Raw genomic sequence first — 16,051 nt, 5'->3', positions numbered from 1 at the left:
ACCACCCATGATTACTATAACTGGAAGACTGGAAAACTTCTCGTAGCTTAGCAGGCATGCTAAACTTTACCTTGTTTAATCTTTTATGCAGCAGTAAGACAAGAAAATCCTTCTCTGGAACTAAGCAGAAGCTTGAATTTCAGCTGGTTAAGTTATGAAAAGAACTTCAGTATATAACTACTTGAGAGACAGGTAGCATTGGCTATGTTCAGAAAGCATGCCATGCCATGCCACATGATAGCAGCTTTCCTTTTACTGTGTTTCAACACTCCAGAAGGTGTTGAGTTTATATGAATGAACTTTTCTTTTTCCCTTACCTAGCCTTAAGTGATAAAACTGTGAGGGGGGAGAAGGGTAAGTGCACTTTGTTAATTTTTTGCATCAGCAGTCACACTGCAGTATCTTAACCCCCTTCTAGTTTAAACACTAGTATAACACATATCCCTTTCCCCGAGCCACAGTATAAGAGCATTTTGTCTTACTTTCTTAGTAACTCATCCTGAGCAGTTTAGCCAGTACAGGCCTGGGAGAGTGTGTTCTGAGTGGAAATGAATGTGTAGGCAAACTTAAGTGTTTCATCTTTTTATTAGATCACTTGGTCATGCTAGAGAGCCAACCCAGTTTGAACAGGGATGGTGCAGCTGTGTCTTCCTCCTCCGTTGCCAGCTGTCTGAACAAGGAACCAGGGCGGAATGTGTCCTCTTCTGCTCTTACGACCAAAGGAGGTGGAACCTGTTTTTTAAAATGAGAGAATCAGTGACTGTTATACTGCCTCTTACTTTGATTCCACACCCAGCCAGTAGTTAACTGCAGGGAGGCACAGTTAGGTAAGAGAAGCAGGAACGGTATGTAACTGAGTCCAACCTGAACCCCTACCTCTCCCACTACATGAACAGGATTACTCCACCTATTAAGCCTTGTCTACACTACATTTCTAGTATTGGAGAGGGGATTCTAGGCTCTGGCATAGTAGAGCTTCTCCCTTCCCCTGTGCGACTGGATTGGTATGCTGGTAACTACTTAAGACTTGTAAGAATCACTTAATGTGATTGGTTTTACTGCCTAGCCCAGGAAAGGTGGCTACTCCATTTCTCTTGCTTTAGAAATGATAAAATACCATTGTTGTCTTTATACATAGACAGTGGTTTTGATTAAGTACTCTACACAACCTTATGATTCACTATATAGTGGGATTGGAGAAAAGGCAGAGAGCATATCTGCTAGTAATTCAGAAAAGGGGCTTTCTATGAAACTATATACACGCATCACTGCAGCCATGACTAGTAACACACAGGCAGGTAGGGAAGACACATACACTAGATACCTTGGGGGCAGGAGGTAGAGAATCTTTTTTTAAAAGTTGAATTTTTTGAAACAAGTGTGCTGTTTGGAACAACTAAAGCCAAGGAGTTCTCCCATTGAATTACATGTAGTAGCAGAATGTGATAGGTTGGCTCCCATTTAGGTAAACGTCTCTACTCTTATAAAAGAAGAGTGGATCTTTATCAAATAAAAGCAGTCAGGACTATGCCCTACTGCACCATACTAATGTATAGGCTCACTGATGACTTGGTATTCCTAAATGTACTCATCCCTCCACTCCCTGGAGCAGCCAGGTATTCCTTGGCTCTCCCAGTCCTCGGCACAGGACCCTGCCTAGATAGACATGATACCCATTCCCCATGGTTTAAATGTATACATTTTGTTAATATAAAATTTAATACAGAGCAACTGGACAACACTAAATGCTGTTGTAGGTGAAGCAAGCCACTCAGAATGCACACAAGCTTAAATACCAAAAGCAAGATTTCTTCAGGAGTACAGGTCATCATCAAACTGGAATGAAGTTTATAAAATAGTTAGACAGCATCCCTTAACAACTTAACATTCCTTACTACTTCCCTTAAATACAGATGAAGAAGCTAAATTTTAAGTCTTCAGTGCATAAACTTAAATCACCACTATACTGCCATGATCTGTCGGCTAGCGGTCTGGAATTTTGTGCTACCAGACTTGCCTTTGGCAAATCACTTATGGAAAATGAGCTAATCAGGTTTTCTGTTAATAAAACAACAGGGGTGGGGGTGATTACTTCCTTGCAAAACTAATGTGAGGATTAGGATTTGTACAGTATTCTTTTAAAAAAGCAGTCATACTTGGGACTGTTTGAAAAGTACTTGTCTCTTACAAGGGACTGCTGGCTTAAATATTTGCTTAACCTGTTCTCCCTTCTCAGGCACCCCTGAACCAAGTTCTTGCTTTTTTTTTTTTTTAAAGTATCCTCAGCAAGGCTAAAACCCTTATTTACAATGCTGCTTCCCTGCTCTGGTAACACAGTAGGGATCTGTGGTAAGATTAGGATGGTTAATAACTTCACCAACCTGAGTCTGATTTTCTGTGTTTTTAACAGCAGATTTAGTCTTTCGAGAGCTTGACATACTAAGCGGTAGAAGTCCAAATCTTAAAGAGAGAGGAAATGCATTCAGTCATACTGAAGTATCAGTTCAAGACACTTGCTTTCTAAAAAAGAAATATCTGCATCACTGAGCAAATTACCTGATTTGACTAGATGCTAATGGCAAGATATTGTGAGGCTCCTGGGAGCTCAAATTATTGCTTCTATTGGTATATTGATTCTCTGCCCCAGTGAGTAAGCCAAACAGGACCTAGAAGACAGGAAATAAGTGCCATTTTTTAATTCAGGTGGTTGAGGATTCTGTAACACAGCAACTGCTCAAGGAACAAGAAGGCCCTGCCTCCATACAGAAGCTCTCAGATACACACAGAATTGTCTTTAATGCTGAATCCTTTCCCCAAACATGCTTAATTTTTGCCTTTCAGGGTGGCTGACTTGTCTCCCCTCACCTTCTTAAGCATGTTTCCTTTAGTCAGGGCTTGTCTAACTTACAGGGCTGCAGGAGCACAGCTGCAGTGCTTATAGGTAGTATCTAAGAATATAAGAACAGCCATACTGGGTCAGACCAAAGCTCTATCTAGCCCAGTGTCCTGTCTTCCGACAGTGGCCCATGCCCAGCTTCTGGCAGAAGGAGAGCTGCCTCTGTTGGGGTAGGTACTTCCTCCCCTAGAGGCGGTAGCTGGGTTGATAGGAGACAACCTCCTGTGGAAAACAGGACTAACTACATTGCTCCACACCCCTCAGTGATGTAGTTATACCAAGAAGTTCCTTGTGTAGACCATGCCTCAGCTAGCTGCCTGCTACTATGGTAGCAGAACTTTGGGCTGTCTGTGTGGCAGTTCGTATTTCACAGATTCTAATGACTCTTCCTTTTCGTTACAAAGGGAGAGAGCTGAGCGGGAGTGCGCATCTATCATGCTATAGAGAACTCGCTCAGAAAGCTATGCCTAGCTCCAGCTGGCTTTAAATATCCCATCTGCAATGCTGAGCGCAGGCCAAGAGTTAGCTGCTGTTGAACTGCATAACGTGAGGAACCGATCAACCTGCCTGATAACTGCAGTAGAATAAAGCAGCAAACAGGTTTTGCACCATTTACTTCTGTTGCAGGGAACTACTTTCCCCGAACTTACAGAGGTTCGTTGCACCAGGCGGTTAAGGCTGCTATTTAAATGTGGAGTAAAAACATCCAAGTCAAATGGATCAATGTTGGCTTCTAAGAAGTCTGTCACCTTCTCAATCCTGCAACAAGACCAAAAAGATGCCATTACAAATCTTAAACGTAGATTACAAGGTGGACAAATGCTTATGATGGGGCAAGTGGAAATTGCTGTTGCAGTGGTCCCTCATGAAACTGAGCTGCTCCCTGCTCACCTGACCTATGTCTTGAGTACAAGTAGGAGGCACAAATCGGAGGAGCGGCAGTTTTCAGTTTCACAAGGCTTCCCCAGTCCATTGTGACAGAGGAAAAACTTGCATTTGGGTAGCCTCCTACTGTGTCAACACTTAACTGCAGCAGGAAAGAGGTGAAAGTACTTTAATGTAATTCTGAAGGCTTTTCTATTCCTATTTACTGAACACTCTTAGAGCGTAAACCGTCTGTTCTGAAGGGTCTGAGTGGGATTTGTGCTCCCTACTCCTCTGCTTCACAACCCTGCTGCTAAGCAGGTGTGTGATTTCTAAAAGAAAGATTCTTCAAGACTAGTTCTCTGGAGGTATGTTAGCGATACCAGGTCTACCCCCATGGGAGACTGGTTGGCGTGGCTCAGCTCCAGTACTCCACCCTCATCCCACTCTGACATTTTTAGACTGTGCTTAAGAGTTGGTGAAAAGGTGCTGGAGCTTGACACTTCCCATCCATGGGACAGGAACATGATGGGTAGTGGTAGACATACCAGTGCCCCATATGCTGCCCTGCAAGGCTTCTAGCTTGCCTCGAAGAACTTCTCTGTAGGTGGCTGAATGAGCCACTTTCTGCCTTTAAGTTGTGATTGTGTGCGAGGAAGTAGGATGTCAGAACTGGACTGAACAGCCTCTCTCATGCTTGGCTTAGAAATCTGGCAGTACACGGTACCTGGAGTCCTGCTTGCTCCTGCTGGTTTTTGCTTCCTCACTCTTAGCTGTTAGGACTATATTCAAATAACGTAGATCATAGAGCAACTGCAACGCCCTGTTCTGAGTCACTGGGAATGTGCCTTCTTTCTGTAAGGAAGGCACAAGGGTATGTTTCAACATTCCCTTTATAATAATTGTTTCCAGAGGTTTTCTGAAGACAGAACAAACAAAATACTCGGACCAATAAGCAGCAGGCTTAAGTCAAACAGTTCAGGTAGTGATCCTATGCCATATCCACTCTTGTCACATATTGTATGCTCCATAGGGCAGACACTGTCTTGGTTGTGAAGTGCTATGAATGTCTTTGCCCCAACAGTTCCAAAGGCTTCTGGACATGTTGGAGTCATGCCAAGTATCTCCCAGAGCAGAAGAAAAGACGTAAGCATGTTCTGACGCACGTATTGGACAAAGAAAGCATTCACTTCAGTTTCTAAGAAACTGAATATACAGAAGATCTCCTGTCTAGTCTATATTACTGTAGTAACACGAGGGCTCCCCTGGAACTGCAGCCATCTCTATTAGCATCGTACTAATGGGAAAGTAGGGCCTCGCAAAGCTCTGTTTCCCTTTCCAAGGCCTTTGCTGGCCAGCCAGGCAGACAGGTGGAAGAACTAGAGCACTGTCACTAGAGCATGCAAGCAGCTACTTCCCTTTCCTGCCTAGGCTCTCAAGGGCTTACAGCACTTTACAGTCTCAAAACCCATGAAAGGAAGGCTTGGCTGATAACTGCAGGTGGGGAAACTGAGGCACTGGAGTGTAGAGATTTCACATCGAGTTAGTTCCCATTCCAGGTATATGCCCCATAAAATATTTAAATTTCTGGGGGCTTCTCAGAGATGAATTTTTGGGGTTCCCTGATCAGCAGGAAAGACTGACTATAACAGTGACTGCACATGCAGACCCCTTTTAGTACAGCCATAAATCCCAGCTGCATACCTTCTCCTGCTTCTCTTCAACAAGCTTCTCATAGCCAGCCAGTACTTCTGCCAGGCAGGTCTTCAGCAGCAGCTGCAAGGTACGCTTTGGCAGAGCGTGACCTCCAACCCGATTGACTTCTTGACACAAGCCGAAGAGGAGGCATTGAACATACCAGGATGGCTGTTGCGGGGGAAAGAAAAACACCCCACACACCAATGAAAGCTGGTATTTCCTGACCTTTCTGTATGGGATGTTGGTGTTATCAAGGGGAATGATAGAGGTTATGTGAATTCTGGGTTTCTCCTGGTATCTTCTCCTCCTTCCTCATCACCAACCTTGGTCTCTTGCCTTCTCTCCTCACAGAACCCTGCCCCAGTGCTCCCATCCTGTCTTACCTTCTTACTCTTATTGACCCTGTACATATACTTTCCCCCTCTGGCTCTTTCCTCTCATGAAAGATGTCCTGATCTCCACTATATTCAAAACCATCTGTTAGCCCCATCTGCCTTTCCAGCTATCAGCCCCTCCACTCTAAACTCAGGAAATATGCAGTCTACAACCAATGCACTGATCTTCCCTCCTCTAGGTCTGCCTTGTGTTGGGCTTTTACCTTTTTTCCACTCTACTGAAACTGGTCTCATTTTGGTCTTCAGTTACCTCTTCCTGGCCAAACCTCTGGGCTTCTTCTCTACCCTCATCCTAGAGCTGCAGCTCAACCTCTCCTTCCCGACATCTTATCCTCAGCAGGGTTTTGAGATACTGTCCTCTCCTGGTTTTCTCCTCTGTTTTTTGGTGGGGCCAGCTCTTCCCCTGGCTGTGGGGTTTCCCCAGGGCTCTCCCTTTGCTCCTTCCCTTTATTGTTTCAGCCATCCTTTGTACTGCTGATAACTCACAAATCTCTTTCTACCACCGGCCTGTCTCCTATCCAATCCCACATCTCAACTTGTCCGTGGTCCTCTCAGGCATCAAGCGGTTAAATGCATTAAAAGGTTATAAGGTGCTCAGATAAGTACTTATCTGGCTTCCATCACTGTACTAAGCCAGATCTTAAATTGAATGTAGACAAAAACTGAACTTGTCTTCCCTCTTTTTCTATCACTGTTCACAACACCATCCTCCCACTCCCTCAGGCTTACAATCTGAGGGGGACTTTTTACTCCTCCTTTTCCCTTACCCCACACTTGCAAACCAATCCAAATCACGATGTTACTTCCTTCAAACTTCGTCCTTTGCTCTCTCCCACCACAGCCAAGTCTCTTGTTCAGGCCTCATTATAGCCTGCACTGCTTACTGCAGTATCTTCCCTCTTCACCCCAATCTCTCTCTCTCTCACATCCACTCCCTTCAGTGTATACAAAATGCTGCTGCTAAACTCCCCTTTCTTGCCTGTCTGATCATGTAACTCCTCCCTTTCTTCAGTTCCTCGATGGGCTTCCCAGCCAATATTGCATCAAGTTTAAACTGCTTGTCACCACCTTCAAAAGCCTACATAGCTTTGTCTTTCCCTACTTACCCACCCCCATCCCAACTGCTCCACTAATGCTGCCCAATCTCATCCACCCGATTGTCAGATTTATACAATCACCTCCTTGCCTACAGCACCCAATCAGTTCATCCTTGTCCACCTTCGAGTTTGTCTTAAACTCACTTCTGCTGCACTGCCTTTAAGGAATCTTATTGCTTTGTACATTATAAGCTGCCTATTTTAATTCCCCTTTCCCGGACCTTTTCTCTACATCCGGAAGCATCTCAGGGCAGGGACTATTTTCCTTAAGCGTTACCCAGCACACAGTGAAAGGTACCGCAAATAATCTGTAATAAAGCCAAAGAGTTGGGATACAGGTGAGGTAGTGACAGTGTTATATGAACACCAGCCATTCTGGGTACAACACCAAGTCAGCAACATGGACTTTAGGGACCACTTCTCGTAAGAGAGGGACTGTTGGCCAGGGGCTAGCTGGGGCTTATCCTTCACTGCATATTTATATTCACCTTCTCCTGCAGGACAGACCTGAAGAAGAGCTCTGTGTAAGCGCAAAACCTTGTCTCTTACCAACAGAAGTTGGTTCAATAAAAGATCCCTTTCTCTATAGTATCTTGAGACTGAGCTAGCTAGGACATTGCATGCATATTCTCTGGCAGAAGTCCTAAGGTCTTCAAGTTGCTACCTAGGACTTGGATATGTGACCCTGAGTGCAGGGAGATTTCATAAGAGGAGTGAATTCAGTGAAACCTCCTATAGAGAAGTGACTGTTTAAGAAGGCAGCAGTCGTAGACATTAATGCTACTACTAGCTTTTGGCCTCTTGAAAGATTATTTCCCTCCATTCGCCCGGAGGACATTGCTCACACCTGTACAGGGAGTCGGATCTTTGACGTTACGCTGGTTCCCATTTCTGTCTCCTCCTGAATTTCAATTTCATCCCAGTTGGTGGCTGTAGCTAAGATAGAGCCAGCTTTATCTAGCAGCAAAGTTTTGGTGAAACTGTGAACCAGGACCTAGAGGGGAAAGATAGACATATTCAGTAACAGCCTAATGCAGGTGCTAGGGGTCAGGCAGTCTATTTACAGCTCCCTGGTGTTTTTCACTTAGGGAATCTGCTGAAGAGACTGAGGTGGGCCAAGTATTTTCCAATTGTCTTTAAGAGCATCACACCAAGGGGATCTGACAGCTCAGAGTGTGACTATTTCAGAGCCATATCAATTGGAAATTGATCAGGGACCCTAATGCTAGTAGTGGCAGTGTTCTAATGAATGGAAAGTCTCAGAAGAACTAGTAAGCTACATGTGCAGCGGTGGCTGTGGCAGCTGTGAAAGAGAAGCCTAAACAGGAAAGGAGTGTGCCCAAAGAAAACTGGCTACTTACTTTGATAACAGCTGAGCTCCAAATCTGATATGCAAATAGACTCTGTTGCAGGAGTTGTTCTTTCACTTCCTGCCACTTGGCCTGCATGGGATTCACCTCCTGGGCTTTCCCTTTCCCCAGCTTTTTAGAAGACCGGGTCTCCTTCATTACATTCTCTGTGCTGCCTGATTTACCCAGAATGCACTGCTTCAGGTGAGGACACAGTTCACCTAGTGACTGACAAAGTCTTGCCATGAAGAGGACGGCATTAAGTTTGGCATCATTCAGAGCATCTCTGTGTCCTTTCAGCTTGTCCTCAGCGCTCTGCAGCTCTTCTCTAACACAGCCCAAGACGTACTGGATGCAGGTAATGCAGTGATCACGGAGCAGCTCTTCTACCATGCCAGCATCAGCATATCTATCAAAAGCAGAGTTCCTGGACTGCACGCCCAATATCTCCTTGGGTGTGGGAGAGTCAGAGGGAAGGTAGGACAGAAGGTCATCTACTTTGGCCTTCAGTTTGGAATCCAAGGCAGAACAGAAGCTCTGCACACAGGGAGTGAGAGCCTGGGCCTTCATGGACAGGCCACTCTTTGCAAATTGGCTGCGGTTTGCAACGTTGACCCAGGCAGCATCAGAAGGCATGTCGCTGGGGCTCTCTGACCACAGAAACAAAGCCATGTTGTGTTCAAATTGGATGTGCTTGCTGGGGGCAGAGGTGCTGGACTTGACTTCAAGCTCCTGTAGAGCTAAGATAAGAAGCTGTTTCGAACTGCTGGAGATGGAGTCAAATCCTTCCTTCATCAGGGTCTGGAAAAGAGAACTTTCCTTTCTCAGGTCTCAGTGGCTGTCACATCACCCATTTTAAGAGTGCCTCTATGGCTGCTGAAAGGTACTGTGGACAGCCCCGGAGAGCAAAGACCTCTCGCCACAGACAGTACCACAAGGGGAGCAGCTCTGCAAGCTTCCCCATGCATCACCAGCCTCCTCCACACCCAGCTAACGTGTGCTCCTTATGACCTGTTCTCTGCTGAGACTGCCAGGCTAGGGAAGCAGACAGCCCTTAAACACTGCCAAAGTCAGCCTGGCTAAGCCCCTGACAGCATCTCACCTGTAACCTGTCCAAGAAGAGCTGCCGCAGCAAGTCCTCCCAGAAGGAGATGGGCTTGTCCAAGAGTCGATGACACACAGTATCCCAGTTCTGGCTCATGGACTCACTGGTGAGCAGCTCCCACACAGCGTCACGGATACCGGCTAGGCCTTTCAGGCTCTTCACATAGCCCAGCAGAATGACGAGCCCAGATCTGATATCTTCATTACACCTGAAAGCAATATTCACGTCAATCCCATCCCCTCATATCACAGCTCCAGACAAAGTGGGCATCCGACGAAGTGGTCATTAACCCACGAAAGCAAAACATCTGTTAGTCTATAAGGTGCCACAGGATTCTTTGCAGCTCCAGACAACGTTTACTTTACTGTTCTAGGCTGGATTACAAAGGGATTCTTGCTGCTTAGTGAAAGGATGTAGCATAGAGACCCCTGGCAGGGCTGAAAGTGACCTTTGGAAGTTACCTGCCACCTCTCAGTGATCCAGCCACTTGCATTCCTGGCCATGTTAACCCACATGCTGAGTCATCCCCAGGGACGCCTAGCAGCACATCATGCTCTCCTACAGGGTCCTGGACCCCAGGCACGGAGCACTGTACTCTGTAACAACTCCCCTCCAGCCAACCCAGCACACATGGGCCCTTGACAGAGGAGCTCTTTGGAAGATAAAATGGGGCAGCCAGGCAGGGAGAAGCTTGGGGGTAGGAACGCCTCTCAACCAAAGAAGGCTTCAAACTTCAGTTTCAGACTGCACCCAATAGCTACCATTTGATTACACTTCCACGGGTTTCATAGGTAGAGGGAAAAGTCACATGGCTCTGACTGAGCCACTAAATAGGGAAAGGGAGGCCTGACTGTCACTCTCCTCTTGGCAAAGCATGCTGGGAAAGGGGAGGAGCCTGGGACCTTGATAATGTGGGCTCTGCCAGCTCTCTCTCTCAATGCTCAGGAGGATAGCAGTAAGAAAAGATGCCGGAATGAGAACTACCTCAGGAAGGAAAAACTGAAGAGTACAGGTAAGAACCAAGAGGCATTTTTTTATTTGACTAGAGTTTGGGGGATTTTATTTTCTGTAACGCTGCAGGAACTCTAGATGCAGATCACATTGCAGGGAAGTGGTCTGTGTAAAATCTGCTGCCTTATTGATTTACTGAACAGCCTGGATTTCAAGGAAGCTTTTAGTCTGTATCATCCTCTCTCTCAGCATTTCTGTGGCAGACAAGTGTGTCTTGATATGCTTCTATGGGGGTAACAGGTGAGCAGACTTGGCTCCATTTTACAATCCCTGGCCAAGGAGTGCTGTTGAGCTGCTTAGATGCCTCAGAAGCACTCGACGCTGCCAGACAGATCTAGTGGTGTCTGATGGCGCCTTGCTCCCTTTCACTAGAGGAGGAATACAGTGATAGAACAAGTACTGTCCTAATCCATCCCTTAGAAGAAGCTCCCGCTATACACTCACATGTTAATCCATTTCTGAAGAGTCTCTCTCAGGTAGTCCTGGCTGATTGGATGTGCCAGGGTTCGGAGGGTTGGCTGGAACTCTACAATGGACAGTGGTAGATATTTGAACCAGCTGCTCAGCTTCATCTCCTCTTTCAAAACTTTGATGCCTTTACCTAGAAGAATTGTGCTGCATGAGTGGGTTGGGGTCTTGGCTAAGCTCTAGCCGTATGAGGAACATGCACAGATGGCCATTTGATAGTGAAGCCAATCCCAAGCCTCATTGCCTGAGCCAGCTGCTCACCTGCTGGATCCTGGCCTGTTGTGGTCTCCAGCATTGAAAAGAGCAAGCTGCAGGGCAGGGACGGATCTGAGAGCTCCCCTTCAGGCAGAGTGTAAAACAGGGCATGAGCTTGGTACAGGGTGGTGGTGAGCAACTCCATCAATGAACACACCTGAGCTTTTATACCAGCACCTAAAAAGAAAAATCTCTTCTTAATAGAGGCAGCAGCCCTAACTTTCCTCATTAAAGCAGTCCCATAATAAAAACAATACTGATCGGAAAGGACACACATTTTTCCAAGGCAGATGCATAGTTACAGTGAAACCTTTACAGTGAAGATAGCTGGGATCTGGCACTTACGTGTAGATCTATCTGCTCCCACAGTTAATAGAGATGGGCCTACTATAAGCAACTGAGCATGGGGTAACTAATACATGCAGCCAAAGCAGAGTTATTGTGATGGATCAGTTAGCTACAGAAGTACCTATCCAAGCTATCTTGTTTGGCCACTACTGTTTTAAAGGATCAAGGGAAATAATTAGCTGTCTGTTAGCCCTGACTCAATGCAACAAAGTTCCCATGGAGGCTACAAATAGGACAAACCCCCTTCCACTCAGTTTCTGCTCTTTCCTTGAGAGGGGAAACAAACTTTAGAGCTTCCTTTCGGATTAGTTCAGGAGCAAAGCCAGTTGTACTGACCGTGATGTGGCTGGTTCAGAAGCTGCTGAACAGCTGACTTCCTGGCCAGCAGGAAGTCTGTCAGGGCTTGGCGCGGAGAGCTGTCCTCCAAAAGCATGATGGAGCATAAGGCCTCTGCCACTGCTTGGTCAGAAACAGCCTGGCATTTTAGCAGTGACTTGCTTTCATGCAGTATAGTGGATCTAGTAAGGAAACAAGTCAGATGCAGTCACCAGGTGTTGAATAGGGTTGCCAGTTTTCTAATTGCTGACAACCATACCCCTGAGGCCCTGTCTCCTGCTTATGCCTCTCCACGCACACCCCCGGCGTTACTCGCTGCTCTCCCCATCCCCTGTAGCTGGATCCTCTCCACTTCCCTTCCTCCAATGCCAGCTGGGCTCCCTTTGCTTCGGAGCAGCAGCCTGATGCAGAGCCTGCCTGTCCATGAGATGCAAGGAGAAGGTGTCCCCAGCTGAGCAAGAGACTAAATAGAACAGATGGGAAACAGATGCTTCCCAGTCTTTTCTATATCCATGGGTACAATCAACAGGAGTCCCCTATAAGGCACCTGATTGTATGGCTTAGTCCTGGAATCTGAACTCCTCAACTCTTCCTACCCCAGTAGCAGTAAAGTATAAGATGGAACAGTGCAATCTTAAAAGGGTGGTTTAAAATCCATGATCCTGCCAGTTTGGTAAGCTAACACTATACCTTGTTACTCTAGTACACAGCATTTTGCACCTTTCAAAGTAATAACTCTCTGCCAGGAAACTGGCAAAGGTGTCAAAGCTAATTCAGCCATCCAACTGGAATGGACTGTCCTGCATACAAAGGGCTCGTGTTGACATCTTGAGTTGCTATAGGGATGGAAAAGTTTGTCTGCTAGTGGGAAGGCAACAGCTCACTTTTTAAGCAATCCCTTCTGACCCATTCAAGAGTGATGCCTGACAAGCATAGAGGGAGCTATGTTCAGCCCTTGACTTAACAGACAGAAAGTAGGGGAGGAAAAAATGCACCCCCCCCCACCCACACTTCTCCTTCCAGGAAGGAGAGATCTAGAACAGGGCACTGGGAGTCAAAACTCCTGGGTTCTAGTGTCAGTTCTCCCAGTGGCAATTGGTAGGATGTCAGGTAAGCTGCTTCACTCGTCTCTCAGCTCTTGTGCATGTGGAACAATAATCCCTACTTCCCCTAGGAGAAACAGAGGGTCGGAGACTACGTTTGTATGGGGCCTTCAAGTAGATTACAATATTACAGCAGGGCAATGTTCTGACAGCATCTGCAAATTGGCTCTGGCGGGGCTGCCAACACCACCAAGCTGCTTACCTGAAGTGGCTGGCTGCTGCCACTTGTCGTACAAGGATGGGGAAGCGTGCAAGGATGGGACTGTAACGGGAGCTGGAGGAATCCAGCTGCAGCAGGCTGTGGAGATGGCAGCAGAGCAGGTACAGATGAGTGGCACGTAAGTACTGAGAGGCCTCCATGGCACTCCAGATCTTCTCTGGAATCTCAAGCAGCAGCTTGATCTGCGCTCCGGTGCTATAGAACTTCTCCTGCGAGTGCAGCATAGTCTGGGCATGAAAGGAGAGGCTTTGACTGTGGGTACAATCACACTTCCAAGGGAACAACAATGGCAGTAATTCTGCTGACTTCAGAAGCTACCCGAGCTTTGTCCCTGTACGTTTCTGTGACGTGACATCCTAAAGCCGTACAGAAGTCAGTCCTGCAACCCAGGCTTTGGACAAACTGGCAGTGCGCCCCCAACGGCCTCCCGCAGCGACGCCCCGCTCAGGAGCTGCGCTCACAGGATGTTCTAGCCAACCTCGCAGGCAGAAAAAGGCAGAGCTGGTGCCCGGGGAGCTGTGGGCTCCCAGGCAGGAGCGGCGCGGCAGGGTCTCGGAAAGACAGCTCTGGCCGCTGACAAGGATGAGGGGCTCTGGGGCAGGGGCACCCCCGCCCTTGTGGGGCTCCAGCGGTGACACTAGGGTGTAGCCGGCATCTACTGCCTGGCCGCGGGCTGGGGGCCTGTCCTTGGCAAAGGCTGGGCGGACCGTGGCGTGTTCAGGCCCCGCCCCCCTCGCTCACCTGGGGCCCCGCCCCCCTCGCTCACCTGGGGCCCCGGGCCCCGCCCCCTCGCTCACCTGGGGCCCCGGGCCCCGCCCCCTCGCTCACCTGGGGCCCCGCCCCCTCGCTCACCTGGGGCCCCTCGCCCCCCCGGGCGCCCCTTGGCCCCGGCGCCCCGCGCTGCAGGCCCCGCACCGCCCCCAGCAGGTGCTCGGCGCTGAGGCGCATCTCGGCGATGGTGTCGGCCGCCTCGATGAGGTCCCGGTAGCGCTCCCCCACCATCTGCCGCAGCTCCTCCCGCTTCTGCTCGATGCCCGCCCGCAGCCGCCGCTCCACCTCGCGCAGCTCGGCCGTCGTGTGCGCCTCGAACAGCGCCGCCGCCTCCGGGCCCCGCGGCAGCCCGGGCCCCGCCGCCGCCGCCGCCGCCATCTTGGGCGCGACCCTGGGCGGCCGCCGTCCGTCCCGCGAAGCCGGGAGCGTCCCTGTACCCGTGACGTGTCCGATGGGTGCCGCCGCCGCCGCCATCTTTGGGAGGGGCATCGATACTTCCGGGCACTGGTGGCATCGCTCGGCGCCATCTTTGTGAGGGCTCGCGGGACTTCCGGTCAATTGCTAACCTGCCTCCGGGGCCGCCATCTTTGTGAGGGGCAAGGACAACCTCCCCATTGAGCCCCGGGCCCTTCCATAGGGTCTCCACGTGCTGAGCCCCGGGCCCTTCCATAGGTTCCCACATGCCATAGATGATTCCCCCCAAAAATTTTGCCTCCCCTTCCATAGATCCCCCTCATTTTCCCCTCCCCCAACCCCTTCCTTAGGGGCCCCCTTCACTTTCCCCTTCCCCTGGGCCCCCTCAAGTCACCGTCCCTTTCCATGGGGTGCTCACCCCCAGCCCCGCCACCTTCCCACAGAGCCTTTCCTCCCAGAGCAACGGGCAGGATCAGCTGGCCTGGCCCCCTCCTGAAAGAACTCCGACGGGCTGTTTATACCAGGAATGCGCCCCCTCCCTTGTTTTTCTCCCTCCGCTCTTTCTGCATTTCTAATGCACCCGCCACTGTGGAACCAAGACACTGATTTCCACTAAGCAATAATCCACCACAACTTAAAAAAACCCACCCTCCCTTAGTTCTCGAAGCTTAGTCATCATCCGCTTTTCACAATCGTTTGTTTTACACTAGGCTGTTGCCCTTGAATTTAGATTAATCCCTTAGTGCCTGGAGTGCATCTCTTCATTTTGCACAGTGCCTAACGTTGATCAGTTAAAATGCTGCTCGTTTACATTTTTTTGCCATTCTGCTTGGAGCTTGCGCAATACAAATAGACTGGTCTGCTTTGGTTTGTAGTCAACGTATGTATTTCCCCATTGCAGGGGAAGGTCTAAATCCAGTCTAAAACCTGGTTATATTGAGTTTTTAAATTGTAGTTAATAACTCATAGTACTGCCTTATAATATATACTTGTATGCATCTTTAAAATATTTCTGCCTTGATGCTGGCAGAAATATGAAAAGATCTGCTTTAGTCAAACCCAAGTTATTAAGCTCAATACAGGGGTAACAGGGTGAAATTTAATGGCCTGTGGTATATAGGAGGTGAAATAGTCCCTACTGGCCTTCAGATCTATGAAGGTGTTTGTGTGTCCAACTTCAGGATCAGGTCCTAAATATGGGCTTGGATGATCGTTGCATAAGAAAAAAAACTGCACAATCTGTCCCTACATGTGAAATGAATTGTGATCGTTTGTCTTCAGCCTTTTGAAATGACTCTATGATCGAGTTTCTGGAGTATATTTGTTTGCAGTCCCAGGGTAGGTGAGGTGATATCTTTTATTGGACCAACTTCTGCTTCTGAAAGGAACAAACTTTTGAGCTTCATGGAGCTCTTCTTTGGGTCTGGAGAAGATAACGGTGAGTGTCACAGTTTAAAGTGGGCCAGATTAAACATAAGAGATCCACCTGTGTTGCAGGAGACCACTTAAAATGAAGTGGGTAATTAACACCTCTGCATTCATAGGACAAAGGCAGTGGTAGGCAGCTGGGAGTGTTACAAATTGTTGTAATGAGCCATACAACCAGCATCTCTGTTATGTCTGTGTTTTTTAGTGTCCAGCAGAGTTATGAATTTAAGTTCCCAGGCTCCTCCTTTGAAGGTGTTGTGGAGTATAGTTGGTTTTGTTTTCTAATTGAGACT

The 16,051-nt window shown here is 48.1% G+C and overlaps 1 protein-coding gene across 1 annotated transcript; it reads right to left on the bottom strand.

The window, feature by feature from the left end:
• Positions 1-566: 566 nt before the first annotated feature.
• Positions 567-14,443, bottom strand: COG1 (component of oligomeric golgi complex 1). Its single transcript, XM_044981865.1, is given in 15 exon segments — positions 567-732; positions 2,382-2,460; positions 2,557-2,666; positions 3,547-3,655; positions 4,488-4,615; positions 5,465-5,626; positions 7,798-7,944; positions 8,312-9,100; positions 9,402-9,612; positions 10,860-11,016; positions 11,145-11,315; positions 11,823-12,004; positions 13,128-13,372; positions 13,998-14,425; positions 14,428-14,443. Coding segments are annotated over 15 exon segments (3,075 nt in total). The 3' UTR covers positions 567-591.
• Between the last annotated feature and the right edge of the window lie 1,608 nt (positions 14,444-16,051).

The sequence above is a fragment of the Mauremys mutica genome, chromosome 12 (assembly GCF_020497125.1).
Source record: "Mauremys mutica isolate MM-2020 ecotype Southern chromosome 12, ASM2049712v1, whole genome shotgun sequence".
NCBI lineage: Eukaryota > Metazoa > Chordata > Testudines > Geoemydidae > Mauremys > Mauremys mutica.
The sequence above is the reverse complement of the archived record's forward strand: the minus strand, read 5'-3'. Positions and strand labels throughout refer to the sequence as shown.